The 16,360-nt window shown below is 39.5% G+C and overlaps 2 protein-coding genes across 3 annotated transcripts in view; both read right to left on the bottom strand.

Annotated features, from left to right (window-relative positions):
• CLDN10 (claudin 10) overlaps positions 1–16,360 on the bottom strand; it is a 171,209-nt gene that overhangs the window by 72,286 nt on the left and 82,563 nt on the right. The gene's annotated exons all lie outside the window — the stretch shown is intronic.
• Positions 5,512–6,363, bottom strand: LOC128566638 (protein SET-like). The gene has a single exon (XM_053563565.1). It carries the CDS (start codon positions 6,361–6,363, stop codon positions 5,512–5,514), a length of 852 nt encoding a protein of 283 aa, XP_053419540.1.

Consider the following 16,360-nt stretch of genomic DNA (forward strand, 5'->3'; position numbering starts at 1 on the left):
TTACTGGGCATCTACCCAGAAGGAAAAAAATCCTTTTATCATAAGGACACTTGTACTAGACTGTTTATTGCAGCTCAATTTACCATTGCCAAAATGTGGAAACAGCCTAAATGCCCACCAACCCAGGAATGGATTAACAAGCTGTGGTATATGTATACCATGGAATACTATTCAGCTATTAAAAAAAATGGAGACTTAGGGCGGCACCTGTGGCTCAGTGAGTAGGGCGCCGGTCCCATATGCCGGAGGTGGCGGGTTGAAACCCAGCCCCGGCCAAAAAAAAAAAAAAAAAAAAAGAAAATGGTTTTATAAAAAAAAAAAAAAAAATGGAGACTTTACATCCTTCGTATTAACCTGGATGGAAGTGGAAGACATTATTCTTAGTAAAGCATCACAAGAATGGAGAAGCATGAATCCTATGTACTCGATCTTGATATGAGGACAATTAATGACAATTAAGTTTATGGGGGGGGAAGCAGAAAGAGGGATGGAGGGAGGAGGGTGGGGCCTTAGTGTGTGTCACACTTTATGGGGGCAAGACATGATTGCAAGAGGGACTTTACCTAACAATTGCAATCAGTGTAACTGGCTTATTGTACCCTCAATGAATCCCCAACAATAAAAAAAAAAATAAAAAAAAAAAATAAAGAAAGAAAGAAATAAAGCCCTTCCTCTTATAAAAAAAAAAAAAGAAAAATAAGTAAATAAAACCCCCCAAATTCCATTCTTACTCTTTTCTTACTCTTTTTATTTAACTTTAACACATTGTAATCTGGATAAGAATTTGATAAGGAGAATATATATAAATATATATATATATACACACACACACATAACTTTTGATAGGCTATCAGAAAAATTGACACCCTGTGACTTTAAAGTAAGAATCAGCTTCTCTCTCTCTCAGGAATTTAACTTTCATACTGATAATTACATGTATTGGAATCCTTATTTGAAAATTATGTGAACATCTAAAAATGCAGAATAAAGGACTGTGTTACTGCCATTATATTTTGTTATTTAGGAAAGATGATCAGTTTCCCCTTAAGACTGAGTCTAGTGTGGTGGAATATTAAGGGGTGCTTCTAGAAAGTAACACTCAGTGTGTGAACTTAGATAAGTGACTTCCTTCTTTTTTTTTTTATTTGTAAAGAAAGAAAAATAATTCTTAGACTGTTGTTATTATGATGGGGTATTGTAAGGATCGGCAAGTTTCAAGGAAATGCTTTAGTAAAACATATGGATAAGACAATCCAAAATATACAATCCAAAATATACAGACAAGGTAGCTGATAAACACGAGGTGTTTTTCCTCGCGTGTCTGGGTAGCTTGCCACCAATGTATTAATGTCTTCCTTTATGTCATTTGGGATTTGAGCTCTCGGCATTTATGAAGGTAGAGAAAATGCATGGTTCTTTAGATTGAATATCCTTAGGCAGGAAAGAGAGAACAGTAGTTGTTAAGTCCTTCTTGGCAGCCTCCCTTGAGTTTTCTGACCCAGGTGGATTTGCCTGCTCTTGGCTCCTGTAATTCAATAGTCTGTTTCCTTCCGGCGGGGTTTGCCCCACTTCTTGCAACCTGCCAGTAGCCTTTGTCTCATGCTTCTCACAAATGTTGTGGTTTCAGCACACGGCGTTTTAACATCTCTCACATCCCAAAATAAACATTAGCTCTGGAAATGTCACAGGGCTTTCAGTGCACAGGAAATGGACTCTGTGAGGTAGATTTAAATAATCCTGGTGCATTGCAGAAACATTCAGAAGCTCCTCCCCCTCCCTTTATCCCCTTGTCTAAGTGATTATGAAAATCAAGAAGAAGCAAACGTAAGTGCTTGAAAATGTGAACCCAATTACACACCTTCTCGTTGGTATTGGTGAGTACTAACAATCATTACATACGCATTTGGCCTGACATTTTGATATAGGAAATGTATTTACTTCTAATATTTGTTTTATCTAAGTATAATCAACTCAATTTTGTGTTTCTAGAGACAGGATATCGCTATGTCACTCAGGCTGATCTTGAACTTCTGGCCTCAAGAGATCCTCCTGCCTCAGCCTCAAAGTGCTGGTGTTAGTAGGCATGAGCCACTGTGCCTGGCCAACTCAGTGCTTTAAATAATGAAAATGACCTTCCATAGCAATTATATTTGGTTTAATTCAGGGATAATTTATAACATTTTCCTCATCATAATTATTAAAACAATACCCACTGATTACATCTAATAAGCTAGTTTTGAGGGAATGCTAAACCAAGAAATAATGTTAAACTCCAAATTATTTGAAATAGTAGGAAGATTGGAAGTTCAACTGTAACCTACATATTTGTACATAAACCCAGGATATGAGCAGTGATTTTTGAACACTCTAGGAAAAGAGACGAGATTATCAGCGTCCTACAAAAGACTTTTGGGGAATGGAAAAAGGACCACTTGTGCATAAATTCTGCCTCATGAAGCCAAAAATAATAGGAGTTACAGGAAAGTCAGGTGACTAAATTATTCCAGCCTGGAGGCAGGCTCACCTAAAAGCTAAGAATTCGACTGCAAAGGACTGAAGTTCCCAATGCCCTTGACGGCATCAAAAATAACATATTATTGTGTGGCGCCTGTGGCTCGAAGGAGTAGGGCGCCGGCCCCATATACTGCAGGTGGTGGGTTCAAACCCAGCCCCTGCCAAAAACTGCAAAAAATAAAAAATAAATAACATATTAATAAGGCTAATGGTTCTTAAAAATGTATTTCAAGTCCTGTTTTCTATGTAACATGGTACATTGCTCTGAAAAAAACATATTCACTTTTTAAAATGTCAAAATATTAACGGGTTATAAGTGTTTGTGTTCCATAGATGAATTTTATAATGTTGAAGTCAGGGCTTTCCATGTGCTTATCATCAGATACTCAACAGGTAAGTTTTTTGTACTCAACAGGTAAGTTTTTTATCCCTCACCCTCCTTCCACCTTCTCCCCTTCTTAGTTTCCAGTGTCCTTTATACCACCTTATGACAATTCTTTAAGAACAGCAGAGATCCTGTAAAATCAAGTCTGTCCAAGAGAATAATAATTGCCAAGTTCTAGTTTGTGTTTTGTTTTTCTTTTTTTCTAATTTATTCAAGTTAATATGAGGGTACAATATTTAGGTTACATTGTTCTCACTTCCAGGGCTAATTTCCACATGTAGAAGAGCTCCTTACCCTGAGGCGTGTTATACGCCCTCACAATGTGCACATTAGGTGAGATCCTACCTCATGCCCTGCCTCCCTCTGCCATACATCCTCCCCCCTCCTGTTTCTCTCTACTCCCGAACTGGACTATAATAGAGTTTTATTGTTCTTAGGAACATGTAATTATTTATATATTGATTTCATATTAGTATGGAGTACCTTGGATATTCATCTTTCCATTCTTGCAGTACTTTAGTAAGAAGAATGTATTTCAACTCCATCCAGGTAAATGTAAAAGATGTAAAGTCTCCATCTTTTTAATGGCTGCATAATATTCCATGGTATACATATACCACAGTTTGTTGATCCATTCATGGGTTAATGGGCACTTAGGTTGCTTCCATGACTTGTCAATTATGAATTGAGCACCAAATTCTATTTTTTGAATGAAAGTTATGGCGTGATATCACAACTAATCCTGAAAAATTAATTAATAAGGAAAATAATTTTGGTCTAAGTATGTATCAGATTTAATGATGATTAAACAAGGTAACAAAGGCAAAAATCTCTTAGAAATGCTATGAAAAACAAAGCATAATAAATTACAGTTGTTCAAGCAGCTCCTGTGGCTCAGTGGGTAGGGTGCCAGCCACATATACTGAAGGTGGCGGGTTCGAACACGGCCTCAGCCAAACTGCAACAAGAAAATAGCCAGGCATTGTGGCAGGCGCCTATAGTCCCAGCTACTCAGGAGGCTGAGGGAAGAGAATTGCCTAAGCCCAGGAGTTGGAGGTTGCTGTGAGCTGTGACGTCACGGCACTCTACTGAGGGCCAGAAAGTGAGACTCTGTCTCTAAAAGAAATAAAAAATAAAAAATAAAAAAATTACAGTTGTTCAGTAGAAAAGTCCCGAATAATCATTTTACCTCAGCATTTAAAATATGGATATTATGTCAATTATTTCTGATATTAAAATAAGTACAGTAAAGAAAAACTCAAGATTTAATGTTTGATCATTGACAGATTTTAAGTCTTACACTTCCTGTGTCTCCTTTTATCTCATATTTGAGCAAGAAAGTGAGACAATTAAATATCAAAGACATCCACTTCCATCTCTCTCCAGACAGATTTTGAGCCCTTCTCTCTGGAGGAACTTTGTGCTGCTTGTTATCTAAGTAATAACCTTTGTTTTTTCCCATGTTTATTAGTGCCTATGTGTCAATTTTCCTGACATCTGTATTAATTCTTGGTCCAGAAGCTGTTCAGAATTCCCATATAAAGCAATAAGGCAAACAAAATGACAGGTGGGACACTGAATTATAATTTATTCATCTTCCTTCACCATTCATTCTTTTCCCTAAAAAGTAGAAGAGTGTGTCCCTACTCAATAATCATTTTGGCAACTTCAACAAAAAAAAAATATATACATATATATATATATTTGATCATCGTATGAATCTATTTTCACGCCACTAGGGAGCAACACACACAGTTACTGAAGAAAAATGTCTGGTCCCTTTATACGTGCTGTGTAGCACAGGCATACTATGGGGATATTGTGCATTTGGTTCCAGACCACTGCTGTAAAGGGAATATCACCAGAAAGTGAGTCTCAAAGTGTTTTTGGTTTTAATTAGTTAGAAATCTTACTTCCCATGGAAGAAATATTCCACACAATCTGAGTAAAACACTGCCAATCAAGGGGGAAGAAAAGCACCACTAACTTGCTGGCTGAAGAAATATATTGATCAGCAAAACAAGACAAGATCTTAAGTAGTATCTGCTATTTTTTTCTCCTGATTTCTCCCCTTTTCAATATAGAAATTCATAGGTAATAGCATGTCTCCGTGTGATCATATTCACACAAAAATATTAAGAAAATACTAGATGTGGGTAGTAATATCCTACTGACCCAACCAGTTCTACATTTACAAAAAAACTTTGTTCCCAGCTTTGTTTAAAAAAGGAACAAAACACCTTTGATTAGCTACCACTCAGCCATGTGTGTTGGCACTTTTTCTAATTCTCTGTAGACAATCAATTCACGCTACATTCAAGCTCTAAAGATCAGTTCGCATGGTGTCTGAAATGACCTACATGATTTCTCTCTTTAACTTAGTGTTGCCAACTTACTGAATAGACTTTTTTTTTCTTTTCCCATTGCATTCTGCTCAAGGTATTTCCCCCCAAAATAAGTTGAGAATCATGGTGTAGAGAAAAGAGACCTCAAGAACAGGGCGACGGAGCACAAGAGGAAAAAAAAAAAAAGACTGCAACTTGCTCCCAGGGACTGGAGAAAAATTTTTAAAAGGTTGGAATCCATCAGTGTTGTGTTAGTCACCTTCTCCTTCATCCTCCTCCTTCCTCCCCCTCATCATCATCTTCATCTTCTTCACCTTCATCCTCATCACATTCTTCATCAATATCTTCCAAACCTTCATCATCATCATCATCATCTTCTTCTTCTTCTCCTTCTCCTTCATCATCTATATCAGGAACCAAGTAGTACTGTAATGGATTTGGCCAAATGTCATCTTTGATGGCCTCTCCTAATCCATCTGCACCTGCATCAGAATGGTCAGTAAACCAGGTACAGAAGCTCTCTGGTTCCTCATGTTGCCTCTTCCTGCTGGCTTTATTCTGTGTTTGACTGGAACATTTCGTCAAATCCTTTCCAGATTTCCATTTGGTTTCAGTGGACTTTGAAGATGGATCACCACTCTCATTCAGATGAAATTCTTTGGAGAGAACTTTATTTTCAAAGTAAGGGTTTTCATCAAAATAAAAATCTATTCCGTAACCTGATTTAGTATCTTCAAATTCTGTCACTTCAACTCTGGTCAAATAATGCAGCGCCTCTTCATCCTCCTCCCCAAGCAGCGTGGACACTTGTGGATGGTTGACGAATGTTGTTACTCTCAAATGTGGGATTTTGGAGATCAAGTCTGACCTCTTCTGAAAAAATGGTTGGTGGAGTTTGTTATATTTCTGTTCTACTTTCAAAATCTCCTCACTGTCTTGTTCATTAAGTCTGTCTATTTCATTTTGTACTTCATCAATATGTTCAATTGCTTCTTGCTGTTCTTTTCCTTTCTTTATCAGCAATCCCTGAGAGCCTGAGGTGTCCTCTGGTCTGGGAGCAGTAGGCAATCTTGATTTCTTCTTCTGAGGTGGGAGCAGAGACTCACATTTGGGGGCCATGCTGCCAGGAAACTCCGAGAACCTAACCACAGGTCTCTTAGCTCGGCAGAAAGACTCTTTGAAAACTCTGAATAGACTTTTTACCCTGCCAACTGCCCATTAAATAAAATGGCCCATAATGCATCTCCTTGAATGGCTCTGCTTTGGTATCTGTACTTGTTTCTGCTGCCATGAGCTCTATACATGACTGGTGGGGACAGTCTTCCATGCCTTAGTTAGTTTCATTTAATTTGGCTATTAGTCTTTCAGGAGAAGAAAATCATCTTATTTATTTCTATTTGATTATACTTGTTACTGATATCTTATTTAAATTTAATTTGGGGCAGATGGTTGGATAATTTATCCAGTTCTTTGCTTCCCCTGGCTCATATCTTCTTTGCTGTACTATGTGGGAAAATGAAGACATATTTGACACCGAATGTATGATTCACTTGCGTATGGTGGTGTTACAGAGATACAGTCACACAGGGAGAAAAAATACTTGAACAAACTAGGAAAGTAGCCAGAATACACGGAGTCAGGTCATAGCAGCAGATCATAGAATCAGAAAGTTTCTAGGTTGTCACTGATCTTAGAAGTCAGTAGTTCAACATACATCCAATTCAGCCATAGCAGTTGAATAGTAAAAGACTTGCCTGGTGGGCCGCGCATGGTGGCTCACACCTATAATCCTAGCACATTGGGAGGCTGAGGCAGGAGAATTGCTTGAGCTTAGGAGTTTGAGAACAGCCTGAGAAGCCAGACCGGTCTCTACTAAAAATAGAAAAAATTAGCCGGGTGTTGTGGCAGGTGCCTATACTTCCATCTATTTAGGAGGCTGAAGCAAGAGATTCGCATAAGCCCAGGAGTTTGAGGTTGCTGTGAGTTAGTCTGAGGCCATGGCACTCTAGCCCGGGTGACAGAGTGAGACACTCATCTTAAAAACAAGACAAACAAACAAACAACCTTTCCTCTACAAAATACCACAGCCATCTCACAGTGAATGACTGTAGTGCCCCTGGATGAAGATGGGCTTTGCCTTTGAATGCACAGGATTACACTGGGCCACGGGATGATATGTATTGACCACTGTTTTTTGTTAGATCAGAACTTTAAAGAGAGAAGAAGACACTCTTCTAAGTAGGGATGCTAGACATAAATATTTACATTTGTTTCCTCTTAAAATTCCATTGACTAGACAGTAGATGGGTTTCTAAAAAATTATCACCTAAAATGATCAAGAATAAAGAGATGGTAGAGAAACCAAGAACATAAAGTTGTTGGGGGTATTTTTGTTTGTTCGTTTTTTGAGATGGAGTTTCGCTTTGTCATCCTCAGTAGAGTGTCGTGGCGTCACAGCTCACAGCAATCTCTAACTCTGGGGATCAAGTGATTCTCTGGCCTCAGCCTCCCGAGTAGCTGGGACTACAGGCACCCACCACAACACCCAGCTATTTTTAGAGATGAGGTCTCGCTCTGGCTCAGGCTGGTCTCAAACCTGTGAGCTCAGGACAATCCACCCATCTTGGCCTCCAGAGTGCTAGGATTATAGATGTGAGCCACCATGCCCAGTCTCAAGAACATAAAGTTTCGGAAACCAAAAGTAAGATTGACAAATTATGAGATGCCTAACAGAACTGAGAGGGTTAAATCCTAAATTGGCAGTAAGGAAAACCAAGAAACAACCCAAATTATATTGCAAAACTGCCACAATCAGGAGCCATCTAACAACTTTAGAAGAAAGTGACAAAAATGTGGCTAAAACAGGAATATTTGTTGAGAGTCTGTTTAGAACAAGTTTGACGCCAGTGTTTCCTACTCAGACCTGCTCAGTGGTGTCTGTACTTCTTTACCCGAACAGAAAACTGCAAGCTTATTCTCCAGGGACAGTAAAATTTTGGGTTTTGAATGGGGTATGGGGTGGGGTGGAGTAACTGTCCCAAGCACAGAAGAGTTTTGTCATCAAAACAGTGTGATTAAGTGCACAATTCATACTGAATACTAAGATAGGTCTTCTTTCCTTTTAGCCATTTTTCTACATCTGGCTGTCAAAATTCTTAAAACTTTGGCAGCCAAGCCTAACCTCCCTAGACTAAAAGATCCATCTCTGGGGAATATGACCAGTTCATGGGGAACAGCTTATGTGCTGACCCTGAAGTTTCCCAGTGACAGTACCTCTCACTACCTACAAATGTCCACGGTGTGATTCTCAGTGGACAAGCCCCATCTGTATTCTCAGAGCCTCTAACAAATTTTAAATGCTTCATGCTTAACAACTCACCTACCACGCCTTTGAAGAAATGTCCAACATAGAACTCAAAATAAACAAAGTAACCTGTAACAAATAACTTGGAAAAAAACATCGTGTAGGGAGAAGAAAACATTTAGCAATTATAATTAATATTTTCACAGGAATAAAGGGAAGTATTGCAATTATTAAATAAGATCAGTTAAAGAACATTGAGAGCATGCCGCGCGCGCGCACACACACACACCCCTATCTTGGAAACTAAAAAATCCAGAATAGCAATGAAAAAAACAATGGGAGGTTTGGAAGACAAAGTTCAAAATATCTCCCAAAAAGAAGTGAAAAAATATTGAGACTGGGTGGCGCCTGTGGCTCAGTGAACAGGGCGCCAGCCCCATATACTGAGGGTGGCGGGTTCAAACCCAGCCCCGGCCAAACTGCAACAATAACAAAAAGATAGCCGGGCGTTGTGGCGGGCACCTGTAGTCCCAGCTACTCGGGAGGCTGAGGCAGGAGAATCACCTAAGCCCAGGAGTTGGAGGTTGCTGTGAGCTGTGTGATCCCACAGCACTCTACCGAGGGCAATAAAGAGAAACTCTGTCTCTACAAAAAAAAAAAAAACCATATATATATATTGAGAGTTAGAAAATTAAAGAGAAAGATAAGAAATATAGAGGAAAGACCCAGGATATCCAAATAAAAGGATTTCTAGCCAAGAGGACCCAGCATGGAAGACTCATTAAAGCAATAATTCAAGAATATTAAGAAGCAGGGGTATGGGTTAGCGCAGGTGCACAAAGGTAGATGCAAGTTGTTTAGTCAATTTTTATTGTTATTCTGTACTCAGCAACTACCCAAGAATCTCAGTGGCTTACAACAATAAAGATCTATTACAACAATAAACATTTTTACGATAAAAATTTATTTCTTACTCACTTACATGCCATTTTGAGTCAACAGACAACCCACAGAATGGGAGGAGAAACCATTTGTAAATCTTATAAGAATCTAGCATCCAGAATATATCAAGAATTCTTACTCAAGAATAATAATAATAAAACCCAAATAACTCAATTTAGGAATGGGCAAAGGATTTAAACAAGTGTTTCTCCAAAGAAGATATACAAATAGCTAATAAGCCCATGAAAGAGGATAGTTCCCTCCCTCTCCCCCCATTTTAAAAATACACAAAAATGAGTTTCATTATTATGGAGTCATTTCATATAAAATACACATGTATTTAAATATTGAAAGTTGCTTAAATTGGCTGGGCACAGTGGCTCATACCTGTAATCCTAGCACTTTTGAAGCCTGAGGTGGGAGGATGGTTGGAGCCCAGGAGTTTGAGACCAGCCTGGACAACATAGCAAGACCCAGTCCCTACAAAAATGTTAACCAAAAATAGCAGGACATAGCAGCTCATGCCTGAAGTCCTAGTTACCCAGGAGGCTGAAGCAGAAGGATCACTTCACTGCAGTGTGAGTTCCAGGCTGCAGTGAGTTATGATCCCACCACTGCCCTCCAGCTTGGGTGACAGATAAGACTCAACCTCAGAAAAAAGAAAAAGGGAAGGAAGGAAGGAGGAAAATGTTCCTTAAATCATATCAAATGTACATGGAAAATGAAATGATTTTAATATAGAAAATTTTGCATAAAATCAATCTACGTGGGCTGATAAACTTTATTAATAATCTAAAAGGATTAATATGGTATCCTCTCTTTCATTCTTTTTTAGAGACAGGTCTCACTCTGTTGCCCATAATTGGTGCAGTGGCATTGCAACTTCAAACTTCTGGGCTAAAGCAATCCTCCCACCTCAGCCTCCAGAGTAGCTGGGATTACAGGTGTATGCCACTATGCCTGACTTATTTTTCCATTTTTTTGTAGGGAAGGGATTTCTCTCTGCTGCTCAGACTGTTCTTAAACTCCTGGACTCAAGAAATCTTCCTTCCTGGATCATATAAAGTGCTAGGTTTACAGGCAAGCCCCTGTGCACCCTGTCCCCACTTTTAAAAAGAGACAGGGTCTCTATATTGCCAGGCTGGAGTGCAGTGGCTGTTGACAGGCACGATCATTGCTCACGACAGCCATGAACCCCTGAGCTCAAGCAATCCTCCTGCCTCGGTATCATTTCTGATCTTAGTTACATAATGGGATGTATTATCAGGCCTATGGATGCAGCTGCTTGAGGATGTATGTTTACCTGCATGCATGACATTGGAAAGGAAAACATAGTCATTACTATGTGAGCAACCCTTCTTTGCTCTTTAGATTTCCATATCTGATTTTCATAGGTGATTTTCATGTCTGACTCTCATTCACGCCCATCTTAATCTTTAAGCTTTCCTCTTTACCCAGACTGTGAGATGATCACAATATTTTATAGCACATTATTCTAATTTATATTTGATGACATCACACTTATTTATCCCCATCTCCTTTTTTGAGACAGGACCTCACTCTGTAGCCCAAGCTAGAATGCCATGGCCTCCACCTAACTCACAACAACCTCAAAATCCTGGGCTCAAGTAATCCTCCTGCCTCAGCCTCCCAGGTAGCTGGGGCTACATGCATCCTCCACAACACCTAGCTAATTTTTCTATTTTTAGGAGAGATTGGGTCTTGCCTTTCTCAGGCTGGTCTCAAACTCCTGAGCTAGAGCTGTCTTCCTGCTTTGGCCTCCCAGAGTGCTAGGATTATAGGCATGAGCCATCTCATCTGGCCTACCCCTTTGTTAGTTGTTTTAAATCTTATTCCTGAGCCTGCTACAAAGATGCTCCTTGTGGTAGGCTATGTGCTGCTAAGAGTTTAGAACTAAGAGTCAAAAGAACAGTGGAATGAGTTAGAAGCTTGTTTCTTCCACTCCATACTTCCACTGTGTGGCCTTGAGCTAATTTTTTCCCTTCTGTGGCCTCAGTTTCCACATCTGTAAAATGGAAAAATACCTCCCATTCCCACCTCCAGGAATATTATGAAGATCTGGGATGATCAACTGCTATATAATCGATAGCTAACTACAACAAACACCACCGTATCAATTCTCTCCCTTTTATAAAAACTAACAGAGCCCAGATTTTGATGTTCCTGACTAAAGCATGAAGCAGGGATGCCATGGCTGCAGCAAACCTGTAGTGACATACACAAGAAAAAGGCCCAGCGGTCACAGAGACCTTGCATCTATCTGCCTCCTCAGGTCTCTGGACAAGCCCTGGAACACAAACTTTCAGACTTCTTATTTGATGAAAGAAAAAAAAGACTGGATGTTTAAGCCTCTGTTATCTGAGTTTTCAGTATGTGCAAGTAAACTCAGTTCCCGTGAACACTAACATTAGGTCACTGTTGCTATGCTAGGCACCTGATATGTGCTGGGCTCTTTAATCCTTCCTCGGAGACTGAGGAGCAGAGAGGAAGCAATTTACCCAAGGTTATTTACATGGCTTTACTGATGGCTGTCATGTACCGCCAGAGGCCTCAACAATTGATTCATTTATTTAATTATTGTCAGAAAGGTGATACAGATTCCACTCTAAACTGCAATATTTTTATGACTAACATCAGCCAATATTAAGCTCTGGTCACATCACTGAGTTACTCAGGGTCCACTCAGCAGCTCTTCTTAAAGGATTTATCAGGATGTCCTACTTTCTAAAAGTAGACATTTTATATATGGAGTTTTCTCCTTAATGACTGCAATTGGTAAATTCATGTTTTGCAAATAGTCCCATGTAAACAGTTACAGATAGGATCTATGACAGAACTTTGGGACCTAGATTATTACTTATTCTGGGTGTGGAGTAGACCCAGAACTGTTTAAACAACATCTTAGTCCCCCCCTAAAGATTTCTGTGAGGATATGATAATGACAAAAATAATGGTTACTAACAGTATATTGAGCACTCACAATGTGCTAGGCATGCTTCTAGCCATTCATTCATTTTGTCCTCACAACTTTGTGGCAGATAATATAATAATCACCATTATTCAGGTGAGGAAACCAAGTCCTGGAAATATTATTTTATCTGTCCCATACTTCTTAATCATTATAAAATGAGAGAAAAAGAATATAAACTCTGGAAGGCTGGTTCTAAAAATACGTCCTATCTAACCTTTATAAGAAACTGTTCATTGATTATCAAACATATGCTCAATCTCTTAAGTGGTAACATAGAATATGTACACTTCAGAGTCTCGTTAGAAAACTCTCACTGCATATTATAAAGTGTAGTGTACAGAATTCATTGTGAATTGTCTGAAGAATGTGAGGTGTATCCATATTCTTGACTCACACCACGTTCATAATTAGGGACTACAACATTTTAGCTTCCTTTAGAATTGATTTTTACCATGCTTTGATGTTTTGTAATTGGCCTGCTTTGAGGGATGGTACAAAAAAAGATTCTACAAAACTTGCTTTCATGTTTACTGTAATGGTCTCATTGAAAATGTTCTCTGCTCCAACACAAAATGCCATTATATGCGCGAAGGACAAAAATTCCAAAGAAACTGGTAAAAGCAAAATTGGCTCATGAAATTGAAAAGTCTAGGCTGAGCATGGTGGCTCACACCTATAACGCTAGCACTCTGGGAGGCCAAGGCAGATGAATCCCTTGAGCTCAGGAGTTCCAGACCAGCCTGAGCAAGGCAAGACCCAGTCTCTACTAAAAATAAAAAAAACCTAGCAAGGCATTGTGGCGAGGGTCTGTAGTCCCAGCTACTCAGCAGGCTGAGGCAGGACAATCACTTGAGCCCAAGAGTTTAGGTTGCTGTGAGCTATGATGCCACAGCACTCTACCCAGGGCAACAGAGTGATACTCTGTCTCAAAAAAGAAAAGAAAAGGAAGGGGAGGGAAGAAAAGGGAAAGAGAGGAGAGGAGAGGAAAAGAGAGGAGAGGAGAGAAGGAAAGGGAAGAGAAGAAAAGAAAAAGAAAAAGTCTAGGTGTGTTTCCAGGGCTGCTTGATCCATGCTCAAATGATGACAGCCAGATTTAGTTTTTCTCATTCATCTCTCTTTTTCTTCACCCCATTCTCAGGTATGCCCTGCTTTTGAGATCTCTAAACAGCAGCAGCAGCGACTCCAGGAGTCAGGTCCTGCCCTGCACAAGTCCAGAATCTCTTTCCCAGAAGCCCAAGAGGTGGGATTAGCTCTCATTGGCTCACATGCTCACCTGGGAACCAATCACTGTGGGCCATGGGAATGCACTGCGCTCAGTGGTCCGGTCTGAGTCTCAGGTTCTACTCGTGGTGTGCGCGCTGGAGCCAGATCTACAAGATGCACAGAGGTCGTGGGTGAAGAGAGCATGAGCCCCGGAAGAAAAACGGTCTGGTTATTAGGGTAAGGATAGATGGCTGCCGCCGCAGCAAGAACAGCAGGCTCCACTACAGTCCATTTTAGGAATATCTGTGGGAGAAATGCTGACTTGATTTTATTTTATGGACACTGTGACGTAAGGGACTGTGTCCCTGATATGTTTCCTACATGGTATGAAAGAGGCGTGGAGCCATATAGGCTGGCCACCTCCACGAACTTTCAAAGACCCATGATAAGCAGTCAGTAAGGTTTCTCACATTTTCTTAATATTATTTTGTATTGACATTTCTTACCTCCTCTATTTGTGTTTTCTTTTATATAGAAAACTCTTTTCGAAAGAGAAACCACATAAAGCCTTAAGTAAGCTGTTTTTGATTTTGGTATGTTCACATTCTCTAAATGCCCAAGCTAAATATTCTAATAGCCAGTATCTTCCCAGAAGAGGTTAATATATCCCCCTATTCCACAGGATCTTATCCTAATATATGTTTACGATGAAGGTTATTAGTCACCCAATCATATTTATCAAATTGAAATTTACTAAGGGTCTAAGTATAAAAGAAAACTCCTTCAGGATGAGTTATCCTTATAGTAGCCGATGACATAAATACTGAACATAAATCACAAATCCTCAACAGAGCAAAAATCTATCACAACTGTTAATAAATGTTAGCCATAAGAAAGAGATTAATATAGCTATCAATATGATTCTTATTTGTAATTCTACCAGAAAAAAATAGAACATATTTTAGTCTTTTCCCAGAGCAGTTATTCCCTTCTTGTCTTACTGATAATTTTCTGTTTAGCTTTTAATATTCAATTAAAATGCCAACTTTTCTTCCTTGATCACCCCCTTTTCCAATCAATGGATCGCTTAGTTGGCTAAGTGCTCCCGGCATCAGGCTCCCCTTATTTGTTTGTCTGTGGGAACAGCTCCCAGAGGGTCAGGCTGCGTCTCTCCTGTGTCCACGTCTCTAGCTTCTAAGCACAGTGCAGGAGTTCAGGCAATGTCCATGGAAGAAAGGCAGAATGAAAGAAGGGAAAGAAAGATGGGAAGGAGAGGGAGAGAGAAGAGAGGGGTAGGAGGTTAAGGAAGAAAAAAATTAAGAAAGAAAGAGAAAGGAAGGGAGAGGAAGGAAGGGAGGGAGGAAAGAAATGATCTATTAACATAGAGAATGGCTTCATTACAAGGGTCACAAGGGTTTGCTTGGGTAAATATTGTCTGCGACTATCAGATCAACTCCTATGTCTGGCACATTCTGGTGACTTTCTTGGTTTAATTTATACAGCAAAGAATTTAGAAACTTATATTAAGTATGAAGATCTTAAGAAGATGGAATTCCTCTCCATGCCCTTTTATGTACCTGCAGAAATCCAAAGTCCTTTCCTCAGCTTCCTGCCTCTAAGAAGACCTTGAGCAGAGGGAGCAGAATCTCTGTATAGTCTTTGTTTACCTAATAATAGGGCTTTAAGGGTTTTGAGGAATTGGTTTTCTTTGGGGATCACTTAAGATTCCTATTTCCTTGCAAATATTTTTGGTGAAAACACATCCTCTTGAATTTCAGAGGAAGCTAAAATAGAAAGAGTTTGAAAGAATTCACAAAGCAAAATACAATCATTTATTTCCAGTTAAGTCCTTCTAGTCTGACCCTGAATCCTCCAATCACTACAAACCTTAATCTTCTGCACTTTCTCTGTGGATCCATTTCGCCTCTAACTATGATCTTCAAAGTTCTCAAGGTACTGGACTTGGGTGTTGTTTCTTATATTTTATAATACTGTTCAATCTGTCTGAAGGTGTGGGGAATAATGTACCAGTGTCCTGGCCATTGGCCAGCTGGTACAAATGAGAAGTCTTCTGTAAATGAAGTCTGAGTCCTTTCCTACTGTTTAGTTGGTACACATTTGTAGCAATTATTAACTATTTTAACATGTATAATTTAGAAATATACACCAGTCTTCACTTTTTACAGCTTTAACAAACAATCCAGCTGTGATACTTGCCATTTTCCCTATCCTGTATCTATTCATAATGCATTTATTTGACAGAAAAGTCCCTATTATTCCTGAAAGGTTATCAAAACACCACTTTATTTTTATTTATTTATTTTTTGAGACAAGGTCTCACTCTGTCACCTAGGCTATGGTGCAATGGCATCATCATAGCTCACTATAGCCTTAAACTCCAGGGCTCAAGTGATTCTCGTGTCTCAGCCTCCCGAGTAGCAGGAACCATAGGCACGTGCCACCAGGCCTGGGTGATAGTCTGTATTTTATCTAGAGACAAGGTCTTACTATGTTGCTCAGGCTGATCTTGAACTCTTGGCCTCAAGTGATTTTCCCACCTTGGCCTCCCAAAGTGCTAAGGTGACTGCAAATGGGAGCCACCACTCCTGGCTATCAAAACACCACTTTAATATCTTCCCCATAATATCCTGACAAACTCTCCTTAATCAAAACAA

Source organism: Nycticebus coucang, chromosome 15, assembly GCF_027406575.1.
Source record: "Nycticebus coucang isolate mNycCou1 chromosome 15, mNycCou1.pri, whole genome shotgun sequence".
Classification (NCBI taxonomy): Eukaryota; Metazoa; Chordata; class Mammalia; order Primates; family Lorisidae; genus Nycticebus; species Nycticebus coucang.

Excerpts from the sequence above, each read along its gene's own strand:
- LOC128566638 (XM_053563565.1), bottom strand. The coding sequence starts at position 6,363 with ATGGCCCCCAAATGTGAGTCTCTGCTCCCACCTCAGAAGAAGAAATCA.